This window comes from Embiotoca jacksoni, unplaced genomic scaffold (assembly GCF_022577435.1).
Source record: "Embiotoca jacksoni isolate LCO1_2020_lvr unplaced genomic scaffold, fEmbJac1.0.p SCAF_6, whole genome shotgun sequence".
Classification (NCBI taxonomy): domain Eukaryota; kingdom Metazoa; phylum Chordata; class Actinopteri; family Embiotocidae; genus Embiotoca; species Embiotoca jacksoni.
Window position 1 is genome coordinate 22,650,247 of NW_027185414.1, and position 21,495 is coordinate 22,671,741.

The 21,495-nt window shown below is 42.1% G+C and overlaps 1 protein-coding gene across 2 annotated transcripts in view; it reads left to right on the forward strand.

Annotated features, from left to right (window-relative positions):
* Positions 1 to 21,495, forward strand: part of uacab (uveal autoantigen with coiled-coil domains and ankyrin repeats b) — a 44,525-nt gene that overhangs the window by 18,992 nt on the left and 4,038 nt on the right. Inside the window, exons 2-18 of one of the 2 annotated variants that reach the window (XM_069174409.1) lie at positions 2,993 to 3,123; positions 7,973 to 8,061; positions 9,221 to 9,285; positions 10,931 to 10,988; positions 11,237 to 11,307; positions 11,686 to 11,792; positions 13,477 to 13,658; positions 13,883 to 13,920; positions 14,405 to 14,464; positions 14,692 to 14,799; positions 15,274 to 15,306; positions 16,506 to 16,598; positions 16,910 to 16,940; positions 17,020 to 17,069; positions 17,464 to 20,166; positions 20,499 to 20,651; positions 21,205 to 21,270. In XM_069174409.1, the coding sequence (XP_069030510.1) occupies positions 2,993 to 3,123; positions 7,973 to 8,061; positions 9,221 to 9,285; positions 10,931 to 10,988; positions 11,237 to 11,307; positions 11,686 to 11,792; positions 13,477 to 13,658; positions 13,883 to 13,920; positions 14,405 to 14,464; positions 14,692 to 14,799; positions 15,274 to 15,306; positions 16,506 to 16,598; positions 16,910 to 16,940; positions 17,020 to 17,069; positions 17,464 to 20,166; positions 20,499 to 20,651; positions 21,205 to 21,270 (4,038 nt within the window). The remainder of the gene's footprint in view (positions 1 to 2,992; positions 3,124 to 7,972; positions 8,062 to 9,220; positions 9,286 to 10,930; positions 10,989 to 11,236; positions 11,308 to 11,685; positions 11,793 to 13,476; positions 13,659 to 13,882; positions 13,921 to 14,404; positions 14,465 to 14,691; positions 14,800 to 15,273; positions 15,307 to 16,505; positions 16,599 to 16,909; positions 16,941 to 17,019; positions 17,070 to 17,463; positions 20,167 to 20,498; positions 20,652 to 21,204; positions 21,271 to 21,495) is intronic. The other variant, XM_069174410.1, reaches the window with a different exon arrangement.

A 21,495-nucleotide genomic window follows, 5' to 3' on the forward strand; every position in this document is an offset into this window, starting at 1 on the left:
TTTTAACAACAACAAAAAAAAAATCCCAATCTTCATAGTCCGCTAAAATTTTTTGAATATCAACATTATTTTTCCCAGCACCTTTTAGCCCTACACGTACCTCCGATTGAATGTTAAAGCTTGAATTTGTGCCTAAATTTGTTGTCATCAGTTCAGCTGCGTCCGGTTCCAGTACATAAAAGCCAAGCAGGGAGATATTTTGACATCACATTGACATCATGATATGTAACTAGATATCGTCATCTGTTATTGTCATCGTCTTTACTGAACTTAAAGGATGCAGGACAGGAAAGCAATTCAAGTTTCAGTCATTTGACTGCTTTGAGTAAAAAAAAAAAAAAAGAAAGAAAATCATGTCTAGAAACTTTCCTCAGCAACCACATCACCCACACATGGGTTAGACCAAACACTTTATGTTATGATGGCACAAACAATAGTATACCTTTTATATATGTTTATGATGCTATATTTTAAAACCTATCATATTTGATTGTGTCAGTATCGACCATCTCTCTTTGAAAAAGACTGTCTACTGCAGTGGCAACTCTTGCTTGCTAACAGCCCTATTATTAACTAGTACATAAACAGATTCCCAAACAAATACACACACACACCATCACACCCATGTGAGATATTTACGTGACCGATGTATGCAATGGCTAGGTGCCATTTTGGCGCCTTTGTCTCCATGCTAGGGTGAGCAGCTTTCGTAAGTTGACACCTACTTCTTCATATGACATGACATGTCATGTGGAGAGGGTCTTTTTGCATGTTTGTGGATATCAGTGTTGCTCTGTTAACGCCAGTCTGGCAGCGGGCAGTAACACGAGCCCACAAGGAGCTGATGCAGTGTGTAAATTAAACGGGTCTTCTTCTTCTTCTTGCTGGCTCGGGACCTTTTCTCCTGTGATGTTTTTACCCAGTGAAAGTGAACGTTGCGCTTCTGGTAGTGTGAACCATGTAGCTGTGATTTTCAGTGAAGAGGCAGAGTTGTAGTTTTTGGTGGGGCTGCAGTCTCAGACAGTTGGTTGTAAAAAGGCTGACATCTAACCTTGCTACCGTGCGGCACGGATCAGGGGGCTCTGGAGCCACACTTCCCTCTCTACATGGACGGGTTAACAGCAGCTTTTGGCCCAGTAGTGTCCTTTTGAGGGTCAGTGCCAAGACCACTTCAAATGTGCAAACCATAATCCCCCCCCTGACATTAATATTTTCAGATGGAAGCAGGGAGCATGGTGGGGGGGCGGCAATGTAAGCAAGGTCTTTTTGGCTGGCCTTGTTTCATGCTGGCAGTGGTGATAGACGCTAAAGCCATTACTCATGGTGCAGGCATGTCCAGAATGTATTCTTAGCCCCCGTCTTCCTATCAGTCACTACAGAAAGGTTGGAGGGTCAAAAAATAAAGAGGTAACCAGTCTACAGGGCTGTCTGCACTGCTGCTGTTTACCAGGGAGGGGGTGATATTTTAAACCTGGGAGAGCTCACATATTTACCCCACTGAGCCTGACTGACCTTGCCATTTGGTGGGGTGAAGAAGCTGGAGACCACTGATAGAGGAGGGAAGAATCAAAGAGAGAAGGCCTTTAGTAAGCTTGCAGCTTTTGCAGACAATCCTAAAACACGAGGAAGAGGATCAGAACAAAATAAGACTGATTCAAGCAGAAGATTGAAGGATAAAGACGAAAATAGAGGGAAGGACACTTGGGAGAGGCGAGAGGCAGCCAGGCTGAGCTGACTTTCCCCCCAGAGGAGGAGTTGCAGTTGCCGGCCAGGGCAGGTCCCGGGGCTGGCAGGGCTGGCCCTACTGCTTCTCCACCTCCATTCCTTTCTCCTCTCATACTCCTCCTTCTCCTCCCTTTAACAATCAACCAAGCTGCTGTGCAGTGATGAACTTGCAGGCAGAGCTCATGAGCAACAAAGGAATGCTTAGAAAATCCTGCCAAATGAACTTCTCTGCCTCAAGTCAGGCAGACTCCCGAGGTTGATCCTTCCAAAAGAGGACCTCCATTGTAGTTTAGACTCTCACCCTTTGTCTTCTCATCCATTTTTTTGTTGCACTCACTGGTTGAGTGCACTGAGAGACGGAGGATTTTTTTTTTTATATACTTTTTTTCTCTCCTTTTTTTGCCTTTGTAAACCGGAACAGTGGCAACTTTTTCAGTAGCACGGTGCAAGGACCAGCTCCACTCACCCAAGATGAGCCGCTGGCTGAAATGCACTTCCATGCACTTTGTAGGTATTCATTGTCAGTGATTTAACTTTGTCACCTAATGCTATTTTCATGGTTACTGTTTCCTCTACACTCATGATTTAATCGAGAAAGTTGAAGCTGTGCTTTAACAAAGAGTTAATGTGAAGGAATTCTCCCTGAGGGATCGCAACAGTTATTACTGATGCATCAGTTTGGTGAAACATGAATTGTTTCACAGCTACTGTGTATTGTACATGTTGTCAAAACCATATATATGTGGTATTACTAATTCTTTTATTATTGCATTTCAGTTCATTGTTGTAGCGTCCATGCAAATTGCTTGTGTTTGAATCACAGTTAAAGGTTATAATTTGTGCTTGTGTTCACTCCATTTTGACCTCGAGTATAAAGCACCAGCCTTAAACGTGCCTGTCAGAAGCCTGCAGAGTACTCTGTTCCCATGCTTTGTAGCCATCACTCATGGGGGGACTTAGTGAAACTGCAGCACAGGACATTCTTGGCACGTTCTGCTTTAACTGCTATTCTCGTCTATTATTGTAGTAGAAACTGAAAAATGACACTACCATTGTGTGTGTTGTCATAGTTGTGTCAGAAATGGACTCTGTGCTTCACGTGCATTTTGTCTCGGTTGCATTTGTTAGCCAGCTAAAAGAACTAAAAAACAAATATAGGTATTACTCTACTGTTAAACTAAGTGCATACTTATGAATTTGACCCTTTTGTTTGGGCAAAACTGTCAAACGTACCGTGTGTCTGATGGCCCACTATCCTTATTACCAGAACACAGACTGGAACAAGTATGATGACCGGCTGATGAAAGCGGTGGAACGAGGCGAGGTGGACAAGGTGGCCGGTGTTCTCAGCAAGAAAGGCATCATCCCCACCAAGCTCGACGTGGAAGGACGCTCTGCGTGAGTAAACAGACACACACACACACACACACACACACACACACACACACACACACACACGTGTCCATGCCCAGTATGTTGACATAATGGAGTCAAGCACGTGAATTTCCACAACATGCCAAACAGGTAAGACCTTAACTGTAATACACTGACTTAAACATGTACCAGTATGTACTTTAGTACAAAATATGCTGACATATACTTATGTCGGTTTTCTCTTGATTGTTACGATCCCAGCATGTCTCTTTGAATATTTGTAAATCTAAAAAAGCTTAGCATTAGGAATTCTCACCACCACATGACATTCCTGATCCCGTATCCAAGATAAAGCACCTTTAAGTGGGAATTCCATTATAATTAGCTCACTTTTACTTGAAAATAGTTTTACCTATTACCTCCTTTTACGATATCAATGCCAAATATCTCTGTATGATCCTCAAAAAAAAAAACCTTCGATCCAGCTTTTCTGCAAACGAAAGGCATTGCAGCTGCATAATCATCTCGAATCATCTCCATTTTTATATCTGAAAAACGTCCCTTTCGGTGTCCATCTCACTGGAGGTCAGTGTGGGAGTCAGTGTAAAGAATGTTCTCGGCCACTGAAGGCTTGACCACATTGGCCGGAGGCTGTTTATGTAGTCCCCTACAGGAAATGACTCCCTGCAAATTCAGATCAGATCCACTGTGGTGCTCGCAAGTAGTAATACATTTAGTCCCATCCGCAGGCCATTATCAGGATCAGTTGACATTTTGAAGGACTGTGTTTTATATGGTAGGATTTTTAGGGATGTTTTAGCATTTCAAACAGCTGGATGGATTTCATTTGTAGAAGACGTTAAACAGAAAGATAGGATGGCTAGAAATGGAAGGTGTGGGGAAAAATAGGTCAGTCTAACTGAAATATGTACAGGGAATTGATGTAGCATGAAGGGTGCAGATGTTTCAGGTATCTCACACAGACCTTTATTGTGGCCCTATTAATGATCATAATGGCCCGGGCTTAGAAAACAATGTAGTAAGCTGTTTAAAAAAGCAGGTACTTTGTTTTCTTCCTAAATTTAACCAGATTCCAACACCATCATTTTGGGAGACCCGGCGCCCTCAGTTTAATCCCAGATATATGAGGAAGTCACCGATCTCTAGCCTGCGCTAACTTTGTTAAACCATAAAACTATGGAGCGCCAGATCCCAGAAGCAAAGTTGCAGAGTATTTTCAGCAGTGTGTGAAATTCTCTTGTGGCTCCATCACATAGACCAATGATTGTGTACATGCATGCATGTGAATAAACAGAATTATACACACAACCTGATAAATGCCTGGTCTCATAATAAGGTGATAGAATTTGTCAGAACTAAATCCAGAACCGGGGCTGCCAATTTTGCAGTGACAGACCGCAGAGGTTGTTTTACCCAAACACAGTCATGCACATCATTTGGTGTTCCGCTGCAGGCCAGACAGACGAGAACTAGGTAACAATATCAACCCGACTGAATATTTAGGAAAAGAGGTGCTTTTTGCCGATCCTACCCAAAACAAAAGGGAACCACAATCGCTACTCAGCAAGTCTGCTTATAGTTCAGCGGGCCACACACAGACAGCATGTGTCTATGGCATTCTGGTCTTTGCAGAAGCCAACACAGGAATGTCGAACGGCGATTCCTTGTAATCATGGACCTCTGTGGGGAAACAAATTACAAACTGTTACCCTCGCTATATCATTTAGTGTGCCCTGGATTGGCCTCGTTGTGTTCAGCTAATGAATTTAGCGCTAACTGTTTTATCACGGCTTCCAGCTGAGTAAACAGTTTACATCTCTGCCATGGCATTAAGCTGGATCCCAGCGAGCTAAGCCCACCCATCACTCCTGCTCATTGTGGGCAGTTGTGATAGCCAGCTGACGGCAGCAAGAGAAGACCACATGACGGCACACCCCTCGAGACTGCCCCTCGCTTGGCCCTGCAGCATGAAACTGGCACTAAGTAAAGACACTGCTGCGTGCCCGTTGTTTGTCAGAACTAGCAGTTATTAATTTTGTGCTCCAGTGTCTATTAAAACTAACAATAGCAAGATGGGCATTTCACGGCTGATCTGCATGATGCTGAGCCTAATCTTATGAAAGATTGAGAACCGACTGTGGGTTTTATTTTTTTAATTCAAATAAAATTCTATTAATAGTTAGGTGGACTTCATTTATGACACTCAAAACATACTTTCAGTCTTTATGTGTTTCCTAACCACAAAAATCAAAGACTTGAATCACACTTAAGATTGGTAATGCTGTATATGCTACCAATAAGTCTATCAGCATGCCTCAACTAATCCTTTCAAGCTGGTGGTATACTGATACGTTTGTGTGCCGGTGGGCAGCACTAACTCAATCACTTCCTGTTTTGTAGAAAAACAATCAATGCGAAAGATCTGTATGACCTTTTGAAATGAATTATGGAGGTGTGTATGTTTTATGAAAGCTGCAGCAGTATATTTTTATCCTCTCTGGGGTAAAGGAGTTCAAAACACAATACTGAAACATTCAGCACTTCAACAGCTTTAATATGACACATTAACGTTGCTGACGTTTGGTTTTAATGTGACGATCAGTTGATTCATAAAAAAAGCGTATTTTCTGAAAACGGTACCGCAATCATATGGTGACGGATTAATGTTGGTTAGAAAGAATTAGGACGAACATGTATTTGGACTTTTCAAGTTATACATAGAAGCCAGTTTATATGTAAAGTGTGAGGCTGGGCGAAAACACTGCACACTTTAGTCAAGCTGTCAGGCGGCATAAACACAAATCAGTGTCTGAACAAAGAAGTATTTGAAGCATTGCCGCCACGGTGTTTTGACTGTTGTGCCCTCAAGAGACACACCGTATCATATATGGTTCAGCTACCAGCGTATACGCTCTGGTTTACTCTTTCCTTTCCCCTCTTTTAAAAATAGCAGCCATATCCTGTATACTGTCAACCTGAAAGCTGCCCGAGGAGCAGGTGTGAAGATGAAATGACATTGCTGAATGTGCTCTCCTAAAGTCAGACCCATTAGTCTCCCAAAATTCATCTCACCATTTTACTGAGGTCTCCAGAATATTAAGACGTGTATGTCTTCATGGAGACAATTCTTTGTGTTTGGTCAACGTCAAACATATTTTAAGATGAATTTTTGACATTTCTTTCCTTTATTTGATCAGAAAAGATGTGGGGGAAGAGAAGAGAATGACGTGCAGCCGGGAGTCGAGCTGGGGAGTCGCCTACTAAGGCCAGTTTAGCCCATTTGGTTCGGGTGACTCAATGTGAGACAATTTGCTGTGTTCTTGGTATAGCAGTTTTCTTTTTAAGCCGTTTTAGTTGTGCTCACCTCGGTTAACTATTTTCTGGGGATTATTTCTGTGATTTTAAATCTAAAAAGTGTTTGATTTTCAGTCTTAAACACTGCGGTTGTTGTTGGTTCCCCGCGCTGTCAGGCGACTCATCATTACTGCTTCGTCATTATCATGAGGAAATGCACAACCTCAGTTCAAGTTTGCAATTATACATCTTCGACTCTGTTCAGAAACATTCCTTGAGCAACTCCTTAGCTCCTTGAGATAAATGCTGTGTCTCATGAACTTGGAACACATCACTTATATCCCCTTAACTCGGATAGTTCTGGTCTGCTTCCCGTCTGCTGTTTACCCCCGAGAAGTCAGAACCCTCCACTGCTCCCCAGAAGAACCAGCATCTCCCGGCCATCAACACGGCTTTTAATACCCGCGCCAGTGTTGAGGTGACAGCCTAGCTGTCTCCTTGGCAGATACCTCGGGGTTAGTGTTTAAACAGGTTCATGTGGCTTAATGTGTGACAGACTGAGATTAGTTTACACACCAGTGCTTTGCTGAGCTTCGTGGCTACTCGTGGCAGTGCTGCTGCAGGTTAAGTCAGAGAAGTGGATCGGGAATGTTTCTAGCCTAAAGGGATGATTAAAGACATGTTGGCAAACGCACGCCGTGGGAAACTGCTAACTAGGCAGAAAATTAACAAGAGAACATGTGGACTTTGTGGCAATTAACCATTAATAAAAGAAAACTTGCAAAACGATCACATTTCAACTTTCATCTGGGATCTGTTGTGGAGCTTTCAATCGAGTCACAGGATCCTAATTAGGAAATGAAGTCTGCTCAATTTTCATGAAAATATAGACGTTCCAATTAGATTTTTTTCGGAGCATTTTAAAGACTTCCAGTCCACATTAAAAGTTGAGTTAGTACAAATTCAGCTGCTGAAAGTTCAAGAGTGCTCTAAGAATATTGAGGTCAGTAATGAGGCGAGTTTGTAATCATTTTTCTTCTTCTTCTGTTACATTATGAAAATTATGACGTGACACAGAAGCACAAATGTCATAGTAATAAGATTATTTTTTAAACTTGAACACTTGTCAGTATCAATGTAATATTTCCTCAGTTTGAATATGACCAGATGTGGTGCCTTCACTGACAAAAGGGCCACACAGAAACAAAAAAAAAGTGCTGTACCAGTCATGTTTTATCATTTGATAGTGCTCACATTTACAGTGAACCTGATACAGTAGGACGGTGATGTTCGTGTAGCTTGTTGTCATGGAGTCTTTAGAAACTCTTGTTATTTGCTTCGAGAATGCTGATCTTGCTGATTGCACGGAGCCAGGCGTCCGTTTGCAGTCCCTCTCTTGTCCTTAAGTTTCAGCCTCGCCCCGCTTCTCTTTACACCCGATCACTTTTTCACTTGCCCTTTTCAACTCTGCGGCGTCTACTCTTTGCCATATCCATCTGTCTCGTGCTCTGTCAGTCGGTCCCGTCTTGATTTTTGTCTCCATCTCGTTGTTTTCCAGGTTTCATTTGGCTGCAACACGAGGACACCTGGACTGTCTGAACCTCATCCTGGGACACAATGTTGATATCACTGCAAGCGATGCCACTGGTGAGTTCAGGTTGGATAAAAGCAGCAACTGGAGCTGCATTCGTAGTTTGCTTTTAATATTTTGGCCACATCCATGAGATCAATTAGACTTACTCCAAAATTCAAAAGAAGAAAGTAGTCGTTATCATACAATTCAACAACACCACAGGCCACAAGTGTTTCATTATGACTGTGACAACCTATGAAGTCTTTTCAAAGAGTTTGTGTTTTGGTTTTGTCTGATGATGAAAGATAAACCAGACTGTGCAGCTTGGGCTCACACACAGTAGATGACATTTCCACCTCGTCACATTTTCAGCTAAGGTGCTCTGTGCCACATTTCCTGTTTTAATGATGGAGCTGAGTATGTGTGAAGCATAAAACTGGCCTCATGAGTCGTCTGTTTGTATCACTTTACTACTGCTCAGCTGCAAATATCTTCATTTTCTTCATTAAGACTGCATGTATAATTATATGTGAAATCAGACAAGGCAGTTATTCATAAACAATTTAAAGAAACTATTCAAGATATAGAAACAAGAAGCTGTTGTTGCACTAATGAACAGTCTTCTAGGTCTAATTTGGTGTCAATTTCTTGTATTTTTAGCTCAATGTTTTCATTTTCATGTCATCCATGTCAGGCTACCGTACTGCAGGTTCTTCATAAGAATTGCATGACTAACTAATGGATAATATATTGGTTAAATAAAATGTTATACATGAATAAAATTAAGTTATTTAACGACAATTCAAAAGTCAGGCAGCCATAAAAAGATGAAGAAGTAGCTGAAGAGATCAATTAATGACTAGCAAGTTTAGTTTCAGAAATATTACTGTCACGTTGTAGTGACAGGACTGTAATGGAATTTATTATTAAAAACTGGGAGAGTAATACATACTGTATTCTATAAAGTGTGGTATTACGGTTTTCCTTGGTTATATGATGCAACTGTACAGACTCTATTCATATAATACAACATAATTTATAACAAGCTGCAACTCAACAATAGACTCGTTAGGATTATAACCCATTATATGTAAATCCAGTAAACTTTAAGATGCACGTCGAGTCGTACATCCGCCACGGGGATAATTGCACAGTGTAACGTGGCTCTAAAAATACATATGGGGTAAATATGAATGTAGTTCATTCCCTAATGGCTGCATTTATCGTTTTCAGGTAAAAACGCTCTTCATCTTGCTTCAAGGAACGGACACTCTCTGTGTGTGCAGAAACTCCTGCAGGTAAAGTGCACGTCTCTTATTTGGTGCTCAGTGAGTTTTTTTGCTGCTCATGTTGGTGTGTTGTGTATCTACACACTCCTGTATTTCTGTTTCGTGGAGCAGCTTCCCTTTCTGCCCCTTAAATAATTATTGGCAAACAGCTGTGGCAATAATCGGTCGACAGCGGGCCCCGTGGAGCCACTGTGCCCCCACTGGAGGATTTATGTGTTTACGATGAGGAGGCTTTCTCTGCGACATTGTGCTCTCACAGTGTTGTAGTGCGCCCCCGCCCCATCTCTCTCATGGCAATGATCTAATGGAGGTCGCGGCTGTTGGCAGGGGGTTGTCAGCGGCGTTGAAAAAGCCGACCCTCCTGCAAACCTGCCGTCCATTCTTAGTGCCGTCATCACACCAGACATAGCAGTTGGACGCCAACACCCACCACCTCCACTATCTCCCTCCGTCAGCCCCAACCCTCAAGGTATAGGATATCCCCCCCCCCCCATCCCCACCCGTGCTCTACCGTCAGCTCCCGTTGCTGCTCTAACACCCCCCCTCCACCGCCCCTTCCCCTCCTCTTCGCTGTGTCATTTGAGTGTGCAGCTCATTTTTGGCCCCTGTTGCTGGAGAGAGTTGGGTTTTTTTAGTGGGGGCACAGAGCTTTGCTGGCAAGCTTACCCAGCAACATCAGGCCCCCTGTTAGCATTGAGTCCTCAAGGCTTTCATAGCAGGCCCTCATCACCACAGTGGTACAGCCGCTGGTGTCCAACCAGCTGACTGAGTGTGTAGAGATGTCACGAGCATATCAGCACAGCGCCACTTATCCTAGTATGACCTGCCTGCTGTTGCCTCTCAGGTTCCCCTACTAACCACTGGTTGTAAATTATGTTTTTGATGACATTTTCTTTCACAACAACAATATTGAAACATATTGAAAGCAATTTTTCTTAATAATTACTGACATTCAGGTGTAGATTGACTTTGAGTTTTTGTTTCGGAATAATTGTCAACATTTTGTTTTTGTCACACCATCGGTGTTTGCCGTAGGTTGAGAATTTACTTGTGGTGGTGGGCGGCAACGCACCTCTTATCGGTGCCGAGGCTTATTGATACTCTTATCTTAATAAAGACGTATGGAGATCTGACAAAAGTCAACAGTATTTTATCAGTTCTTTTTTTGGCTGAAATAATTTAAATATACTTCTTGCGTTTCCTGTATATACAGTGAGGGAGGAACAGGGTTGGATATTTTAAAGATTTTAATGAGACTGTTGTTGAGTTTGTAACATAGACTGTAATGCAGATAGTCAACCACCACTATTAGGAGTAACTAAACAAAATCTATATCCAGTAATTTCATTATTTTCCTGGACCACCACAACTACGATTGAGGCCCTTCAGTTTTGATGGCACAGTGCTGTGATATTCTACTACATGAAGACTGATCCATATTAGTAGACGTGTGATGTGGTTTCTCTGAATCAGTTTTTTCAGGACAGATTAGGGTTCATTGTTCCATATTTTCAATTTTATTTTCATAATACATCTTTTCAAAATACAAGTATTGATTTTCTTGATATATTTCAGACCACAGGAATCCGGAGATATTTTTGCACTAATAAAATCAATTGTTAAAATTCACCACGTTGTGTTGGTTATTTAACAGCACAACTGTCCATTTGGAAATGTGGACCTACAAGGAAGAACCGCTCTACATGATGCTGGTAAGACTCAACTCCACTTTACTCTACTCTAGTGTTGACTCGACTGTATTGTAATATCATGCTTAGTACACACTAAAACTGACTGTGTTCTAATGTAATCTGGTTATGATTCTACTGTAATCTACTACAACTGATAGCACTCTACTCTACTGCCACTGACTGTATTCTACTTCAGTGGATGTGCTCGTGTTTCTTGGTGGTAAATAGCATGAAATGATCGCAGTTGTCTCGACTCTCTTTCTCCACAGTCATGGCAGGCTGCTCCTCCAGCGTGAAACTTCTCTGTGACAGCGGGGCTTCTGTGAATGCCAGTGATTTTGTGAGAATTGATATTCCATTTCATTTCACACAGTGTTGAAATAGCCAAAGCCATTTTTTTCCCCCTCGTGTTCAGTAGTCATTGTAGAAGAGCAGATTTGTCTGCTTGCTCCTAAAATCATGTCACCCTGCTAATGGAAATCATTAACTGCATGTATAGTCAGTTAGAAGAGCACAGCATTCTTCACCTAATATGAACTCCTACCACATGAATAAATGCTTTCTGCATTCGGCTGAGCCTTTCAGGTGAGAGACGCATTGATGCTTTGAATTTCACTGCATACATCTGTATTGTGTGACAACTATGATTTTTTTTTAATTTTTTTTTTTTTTAATGTGTTTGTGTGTATTTATGTGTGCATGTTTTTTTTTTTTTCAGGATGGCAGGACACCTCTGGTGCTTGCAACCCAGATGTGTCATCCACGCATTTGTCAGCTGCTGCTGGAGCGAGGGGCCGATATCACCGTCCGGGACAAACAAAACAAGTGAGAGACAGCAGTCCTCATAGTGTTTGTCTTTGACAGCATTGGCAGGCATAGTTTTTTTTTGATAATTGAAAATCCAGGTTGTTCACAAATGGCAGCTCCTGTCAGGTTAAGAAATAGGCCAGGTGACTATTGCAGTGACAGTTCTTGTGATAGTCCAGCTAAATGTTGTATATACAGTGCTAGCTACAAACATTTATCAGAAATGAATTTCAGCAACATACCTGGCAACGGGGGATTGAACAAACCTTTTACCAAAGCCAGGGTAAGGCAGCACATCGATACAAGTAAAAGTTGAAAATGTAAAAAAAACCAACACATAATTTAAAAGATGTCATGATACATTTAATACATTTGTATATCTGCTTTCAAATATGAAATCTTCATACATCAGTGTGTATGCCTGCTGTGCTGAAGTCCTGGGCTGTGTTTCAATTCGTGTACTACTGTTAGTGCACCTACATGTTTGTAAACTTACATGTAGTACACTTACTTGCATGAATTTCGACACGGTAATTCTGTCTCAAATCTTACATTGCCATTCTCCATGTTTCACAGATCCGATCAGATTCTTTCACTGGAAGTCAAAGTCAATTTTATTGTCAATTCGCCAGATGTACAAGACATACGGAGAGATTGATGTATTGTTTCTCACAGTCCCATGTTGTGCAAAATATGAAGATGAAACAAGAAAAGTATAAATATGTTACAATAAAAACAGACAATAACCAGTATATATATATATATATATATATATATATATATATATATATATATATATATATATGTACAACATAGTGCAAATACGCATCCATAGTGCAAAAGTTCAGACTTTATGGGGCAAGGGGGAGAGAGGGGATGCAGTAAGCGCAATGTGAAGGCAGTAACACTTCTTATTTAAACCAAAAAGTTCTGCTTTGTTCTCATCTGTCCAAAAAACGTTTTTCCAGCAGTCCTCTGGCTCGTCCTTGTGATCTTTAGCGAAGACAGGCAGAAATGTTGTTTTTTGAGAGCAGTGGACTTTCTCTTGCAACCCTGCAAACCTTTGTTCTTCAGTGTTCTGCTGATGGTCGATTAATGAACATGAACTTTATCCAATGTGAAAGAGGTCTTCAGTTGCTTAGAAGGCAGCCTGGTTTCCATTATGACCTCGCAGAATATTAACTCAAAGTGATCTTTGTTTGTCAACTCTCCTGGGGAGAGTAACAGTGGCTGGGAATTTCTACCATTTATACACAATCTGTCTGACTGGATTGTTGTAGTCCAAACTCTTTAGAGGTGGTTTTGTAAGCTTTTCCAGCCTCATGAGAATCAGCAACTCTTTTTGAATAAATAGGTTATGAATCGAGGAAAAACAAAGGAGTGCCTGACGCTGTCTTACATTACTATTTAATACAAGTTTTGCCTGACTTATTTAAAATGGTTTCTCGGCTGCATTTGTATCACAAAGCAAAAACAATCCTTTAAAATGCAAAAACAACTCGATACGATAAGAAAATCAGGACAAAATAATCACCACAGCTCATCTACGACAGCAATGAATTATTCAGAGATAGTTAAACGAAACACATGTTGAATTGTTGTTGTTTATTTACATGTTTTTTAACAGCCTCATAATCAATGACTCAATGGTTACAAAGCTTGTTTGTTCTCTTGCTCTTGCTGTCTTTGTGGACTCCTTCAGGACAGTGCTGATTCTGGGCTGTGAGTACGGCTGTAAGGATGCAGTGGAGGTGCTGCTGAAGGGTGGTGTTGATGTGAAGGCGGTTGACGGCTTGGGGCATGACGCATTTCATTACGCTCGCCAAAGCAAGAACCCGGAGCTCGTTGCGATGGTCAAAACTTACCTGGACAAAGCCACCAGAGGTCAGAGGGCAGAACATCAAAGAATCTTGTAGCCATTTGTTTGGAATAAATTCAAGAGAGCATAATTAACACGGCCATTAATGGCAACCATGACTTGTCCTTCGTTTCCTTTGAACTTGTTATCAGTGAACACTGTTCTGTAAACACACCTGTTTTTATCAAATCTTCATATCAAATAGGAGGAAAAATTAATCTCAATTTGCTGTTTTATCATTTTGTTACAGACAAAGAAGTTGCAAAGATAGAACAGTGGAAGCGACAGGTGAGCAGCAGCGTTCAGTCGACTGGCTCACATCATCCATTAAACCTCATCAGTGTAATGAAGAGCATCTGTTATTCTGCATACTAGTTGACATGTTTTAGAAGACCTTCGTGTGTACATGTAGCATTATGGAATACAATAGAATAACATCCGTGTAGTCACTTTGTCATTTTTAGCAAAGGGACAAACAAAGGTCAGAGCTGCTTGCGTCTTAAAGCACTCGTTGACATGAACTCTGAATCATTTCTGTCAGAAAAGTTATTTTACAGAGTTCAGAAAATAAGTGTTGAAAAACATCCTCTTTTCCTGTGTTTTCTTTCAATGTTTCCTCATTTCAAATCCTTTTCTTTGACTCTGTGCAGCCTTTTCATGGTTCAGTCTCGACACTGCTGCTCAGTTGCACATGACTGCCATCTAGTGATAACAAGTGACAGTTGTTTCACGCGTTCAATGCCTAATGTAATGTTGCATCTTGTCTCCTCAGCATTCGGTGGAGAGATCAGAGGCTGCTGAGGCTAACAGAAGGGATCAGATCATCATATATGTAAGTGCTGTATAACTTCAGCTTCCTTTTGCTGCACAGACATACATTCACTTTGCTTCTCTAATACAAATGAACAACTTTGACAACATTACAGTCTGTTTGCTTCAATTCCTCGTGTTCAAGGTTGAAATAAATCACCAAGACAGACATAATTTATGAAGTACTGATGCATTTAGCAGTTTTATTTTGATAGGTTGAAGTTTTTATGGTTATGTGTGTGTTTGTAGGATCTGGAGAGGCAGAATGAGACCCTTCAGGAAAGTCTGAGGAAGTACCAGCAGGAGCAGAAAGCTCTGGTTGATAAGGTCAACATGCTGCAGCAACAGCTCACACAGGTCAGTCTACTCAACAGCACAATAAACACACCAAGCATCCGAGTCCTTTTATTCAGTGCACATGTTAATAGATCTCAGGGTTTAGGTGAATATTATACATGATATCATATTATTCTTATGTTATATAATATAATATAGAAAGTGTATTCATAAAATCAAAGTAAAGTTGCACTGTAATAGCTTTATATCACAGTGCCAGGTTCTGCTAATAAGGGATTCATAAATGTAAAATCATTTTCCAACCACAGGAGTTCCTCTCAGAAAAAGCTTTTAATCCTGATCGCTCATGTCAAAGATTGTTGACTTAGTTTGAGATGTTATATTCAGTGATCTTAATAGGTTCCTTACTGTAAGCTGCCAGAACAAGTCTCATCAACAGGAGAATGAGTGAATTTAATTAAATGAACTTTATTGATGCGTGGTCTATTATTAATCCCTGAATTGACTGGAAATGTAATCCTTTTTCATCTGCAGGAACAAATGGCCGTTGAAGACACTGAAAAAGAGGTATGAAACCGAAATTATCCCTCGGACATGCTTTCATCTATACATTTGATTTGAAGAATCTTAAACTGGAAACATGCAGCAATAAATATACTCAAAAAGAAAACAAAACATAAAGGCAGCCATCATGAGTGCAGTGTGGAAACAGTCTGAGGTTAGAACACCTCATTTCTAAATATAAGAGCAAATAAAAGACTACAAAAGGTGTATAAGGTTGATCTTGGTGTTTTATTAGGTAGGTAGGTAGGTAGGTATTTACCTTATTAATCCCCGAGGGGAATTTTTTTTTTTTTTTTTTTTTTTTTTTTTTTTAACGTGTAAAGGTACAGACAGTCTAAACTGGATGACATACCTTCAAAGTCCATGTATTCACTGATCATATTCACTTGAGTTCAACAGCATTTAAAAATGTTATAATTTTACAGAACAAATCTAAAAGAAAAAAAGTTAGCTTCACTGTCTTGGTCCTGTTGAAAGAAATGAAAAGCCCCAAAATCCCCACAGATTTCTTCTTCTGTGTTGTGCATGTACAATGTGTGCTTTTGTTTGTTTTATGAATGAGGTAAAGTTGCTGCTTGTGAAGTGATGTGAGCAGTAATATCTGGGAGGCAGATTTTAATGCCTAAGGCTCTTCTCTTCATGATTTATCAAAATTGCTGTGAAGCTGCACCTTCATGTAAAGAAACTGCTACTGAAAGTATTACATTTTGTTTCGTGTTCAAAAAAGTGAGAACTCCTCTTCCATTCAGGCTGCAGATGCCAAGTTGTCTTTTGCCTTTAACTAACTTGAGGAGATTAACACTGAAACTTGAATGAACTTGAAACAACAGTGACAAAACAACAAACCATAAAACACTGAATAAATTAGCAGCTAGCTGATATCCAAAAGAAACCAGAACAGATCACATTATGTGTGAGATGTATAGAGTTTGAGAAGTCCTCGTCAGATGGTTTGTGGCGGGCATTTTCTGAGCATGTCTCGAATCTGTAACAATAGTGATTTGTATAAGACCTAAATGTGTTTTGTATCGATTCAATTAAAGTGTACGTATTCATTTTTGATGAAATACGGACTGTAAACTGATTTTGGAAGTGAACCCAGACCCCCGCTGTATTTGCCATCATTCAATCAGTCACTCATTCATTTGACTGTATCCTGTTGTTGTTTGACTCATTCATTCCTTTTCTCTCGAATGAATCAGAAGGAGCATCTGAAGGTGTTATTGAGCACCAAAGAAAGAGAGGATGGAGCTCGAGGCCCGGAGACGGTCAAGGTCCAGCTCCGGAGCACTTTGGTCAGTGACATTTTTTACATATTTGATTTCTGCTCCGAGGTTATAACGCTCAGGCAAATTAATACATTTAAGATCATTTTTTTGGAGTCGTAGTTTCACTTCAAAGTTCTTTCCACTTTAACATGTACATTCAGGTGTAGCTAATAAATTAAGTGTGTCTACTTTGAAACATGGTGAACATTACAGCATGGTTTTGGAAAAAATCTGTGTTTCTTAAAACTTTCTGTAAAGTGTTAGAATGATTATTTTATGTCTTTTAAATGTCAGTTGAACTGTTTGTGATACATCTGTATTTCTATATGTTTTTGCAGGGGGAGTACTCTGGCCAGTCTGTTATCAAAGGTTAGCTTCTTTCTGTGTTTTTGGATCATAAAGAAAAAGTTGAAACCATAGTAACAACATGTGTGCTGTTGTTTTGCAGGTAAAGAAAACATCTTGGTCAAACAAGCTCACAGCCTGGAATCCGACCACGTATGTGTTTTCTTTGTTTTTGTTTTTCCTGTGGACCAGTTTCATATGATGTTCAAAATACAGTGTTTGTAGTTTGTATCTAAGAAGTCTGAGGTAACAATGATGTGTTTACCGAATTTTTTTTTTTTTTTTTTTCATTAAAACTAACTATAAACTAATACTAAAATAGTAATCAGAACCTTTTTGGTTTTCTTTCTGGCACTCAGTAAAAGAGAACTCATTCACTCCATCATGTTTAAGAAGGAATACATATTTTGCGAAGAAATACAAATCAATCAAAATATGACCTTACAGAACCATTAGTGAATACAAAGCACAAATATTCTGTACTCTCAAAAAAAGAGGACTAATTGTTATAATTCTGTACCAATATGTTTTTCCTCTTTCTCTGCAGAAGCCCCAGAATCCCCCCATGTCACGTTCGCTGTCCAGACCTCCGGAGAAGAGTCTGGCCACAGCCGGCTGGGACCTCTCCGATCAACTGGATGCACTCCGACTTGAACTTGAGGCAGTAAAGAGAAGACAGCAGGCAGCGGAGGAGGAGACGGCACACCTTCAATCTGCCCTGAACCGCAAAAACCGAGAGTGCCAAGAACTGGTTCAGAGCCGAGAGTCCATCCAGAAACAGGCTGACCAGCAGGTTCAAGAGCTCGAGGACGCCTTGGGGGACGTCCAGACGAGAATGCTGGATTCTGAGTGTAAAGTCAAACAGTTGCAGGCCCATGTGGTGGCTGTCAAAGAACACTTAGGAGGCCAGGCGACAGAAGAACTGCGTGCTCAGCTTCAGGATGTCAAGGCCAAGTATGAAGGTGCTTCCGCCGAAGTGGGTCGCGTTCGTAACCGCCTCAAACAGAGCGAGAAAGCCCTGGAGGAGTACAAGATCAGCGAGAACCAGCTAGCAACGGAGACAGAACGGCTGAACCAAGAGATGGGAGCTCTGAACGCAGAAAGAGATGAACTTGCAGAAACCCTCTTAGAAATGGAAACCCAGTTGAAAGAGGCCCAGACCAAACATGGCAACACGGTACCGGCTGAGAAGTTTGACAACATGAAAAACCTGCTGACCAATGCAGTCGATGAAAAGGAACGGCAGATCGCTGAGCTGAGGGAAGATTATGATCGCGTGCTGGAGGAGGTGGCGGAGCTGCATCGAAAGCTCGACAGTCCGTCGTCTCGGGGAGCATCGGGAGCAATGTCTGAAGAACAACAGAGGATACGGGCAGCTCTCGAAGAGCAGAATGCTTCACTGAAAAGGAAGCTGGTGGATGTGACTGCCAAAAGCCAGGCTCTAATTCATGAGGTGGAGGAGAGTGAGGAGGAGCGAGATTTACTACGAGAGCAGCTGGATGAGCTCAACAGCAGAATTGAGATCGACTTTATCCTCATTAACGACCACGAGGCTGTCCGGAAGAACATGGTGACGGCTCTGGAGGAGCTCGAGGACAAACTGGTGGAAGCCGGTGAATGTCACGGAAAAGCGGAAGCACAAGTCCAGCAGCTTCAGTCCGACAGGGCCACACTGCAGGAGAATATCAGCAGTGCCACGGAGAGACACCACAGTGAAATGGAAACTCTGAGGTCTCAGAACGTTGAGCTGGTGAAGAAACTTGAACTGTTGCAGAAGAGATGCGAAGACGGAGATAAAGAGTGTGTGCAGCTGACGGCGCAGAGCCAGACTCTGAAGCAGAGCTTGGAGGGACAGTATGTTCCCAGACAGCAGCACGAGCAAGTGAAGATGGAGCTGAGCTCCACTTTAGAAAGCGTTAAAGCTGAGATGTTGAAATTGGAGACCAAGGAAAAAGAAAGTGGTGAAGAATTGAAGAATGTGAAAGAAGGAAATGAAAAGTTGCAAGAAAACTTGGAAAAAGTTCTGTTGGAGATGAAAAAAGATTATTTGAGTGTAAAAGACCACAAAACTGTTACAGACAAGTTGAATGCTGCCGTGGTGGAGGCGGAGAGTAGAGCAAACGAAGCGTCAGCAAAGTATGTTTTAGCTCAGGAGGAGACAGTCAAGCTCACTCAGGAACTGGAGGCCCAGAGGAAAGAACTAGATACCATACAGGAGGCTATTCAGTCCAAGTTTGTCCCACTGACAGCGGCTGAGGAGAAAGAAACCTCCTACAGCGCCCAGGTGAAGGAACTGACGGTGAAGCTGTTGGAAATGGAAGAAAAGTATAATAAAGAAAAGTCGGCCAGAGAGAGCAACAAACAGGAGAAAGAGAAACTAAAAGTGGAGATCGATTCTGTTCAACAGAGACTTGACACTGCTCTGGTCACCAGTGAGAAGCACAAAGAAGAGGAGGGAGAGCTCAAGGCTAAATATGAGGAAGTGACCCAGAAGTTGGTCAACTTGGAGCAGCAGCACGAGGAGGTCACGTTTCAGAGAGCTGAACTTCAAGACCAGAACGCCCTCAGCAACACTCAGATCCAGAACCTCCAGGAGCGTCTTAAATCGGAGCTGACTCGGATAGCAACATATGACACGGAGCTTAAAGCCCTCCATGATGCCATGCAGCAAGCCCAGGCCGACTGCAAGAAAGCGAGAGAGGCCCAGCAGGAGGAAGCCCAGAGGGTTTGTGCCTTCCAGAACGAACTCCAGGAACGCCGCGGGGATCAGGCGTCTCTGCTGCAACAACACGCCGAGGCCAAAGAAGTCCTGGAGGCTGAAGTCAAAAAGCTTCAAGTGGCTCTCCGCGAGGAGGAGGAGAACAACGCTCAGAGGGCCGAAGACGTGTCCGCCCTGCAATCCGAGCTCCTTCAGGCCACGCAGGCCCTCGAGGAGATCCGCTACAAGGAAGACCAAATGAGCCAGCTGAAGAAGGAGAAGCAGCAGCTGGAGGAGGAGGCTGCCGATCTGAGCAGCAAGCTCCTGAGCTCAGCAGAGGAGCGCGAGCAGGCTCGCCAGGAGGCAACGAGAGCGAGAGAGGCAGAGAGCAGGGCCGGGACAGAGATGGAGGCGGTCCAGGAGAAGGGACGGGCCATCGAGAGGGAAATCAGGGAGCTGAAAGAGAGGTATGACGAGTCGCTCAGCACCATCTGTGATCTCCAGAGGAGGATTCAGACGTCAGCCCAGCAGACCGAAGCCAAAGACAAGAAGGTAAAAAAGTTTCACATCGTAATCAAATTATTAACGGGTGGTTTTATTATTTAAGCTACTTTTGACACAGGTAATATTTGTGTTTCAATATAGTTAGATGTGACCGCTATAGATGCGTAATGCGATGATCCAACACTGAAAAGAATTTGTGTCTCTTTTGACTCCAGCGAAAGAAAATCTGCATCGTGTGTTTTGTAGATTTTTTTTTTTTTTTCTTCAAACGTTCGTTTAAATGGATAAAATCCTTTTTCCGGTTTGCGTTCCGCGGCTGCTAAAATAATACAAACGGGCACCGATGCTGATATGTGCGTGTATCTTTGCGTGCGTGTCAGATCACGGAGCTGCTGACAGACGTCGAGCGATTGAAGCAGGCCCTGAACGGTCTGTCCCAGCTGGCGTACACAAGCAACGCGCCCAATAAGAGACAGACGCAGCACATCGACACACTCCAAGCCCAGATCAAGAGCCTACAGCAGCAGCTGGCTGTGAGTGGGCACGCATTACACACTGAAACATGTACCGCAGAAAATGATCAAATATATGCACCGTCGGCTTTATATTCAGCTCGGTTCACTGCACAGCCGCATTCGTTGTAATGATTACGTTTTTAATCTCCATGCATTTTTACACTGCGGTATATCATGCGCCGAGTTGGCAACATTCAGGCTTCACTATCCTGAATCTCCTCACGGTGGTCAAAGACCGGAGGAACAAACGTGTTATGTGGTACATATTATGGCTGATCAGGCAGATGGAGCATAGAATAAAAAAAAATACAAATACTACATGATGTGACTGATTTATGATGGTGATCACATTGCGAATGTGAAAATAAGAATCCAGCCTCTCCATTGCTGCAGTTGAATCTTTGCCTGCAAACATCAAGACTCGAAACTGCAGTTAACCCTAACCCTAATCAAACAAAAGATGGCTTCTGTTCTCATCCTAATATTTAATAGGATTTATAGTGATGTATTAGAATTCAGTACCTGCACCACATCACTTTCGTGTCTTTTTCCCTCCCTTCTGCTCGATAAGGATGCTGAGAGGCAACACAGAGAGGTGGTTTCAATTTATCGAACTCATCTCCTCAGTGCAGCGCAGGTAAGTTCCTCCCAGTCACCTCTTCTGCAGTGACATATTTCGTCCTTAACCTCAGCACACCGTCTTCTGAGAAAGATTGGACCGAAAAATGGTCCCAGTTAAAGTCGTTCAGGTTCTGTTCCCTCTCCACTGATGGTACCGGCTCTACTCTCATTAACTCTACTCGCTTTTGTCATCAGCCAATTTTCTACAAAGTACCTTCTCAAAACCGGCGTTACTGTAGCA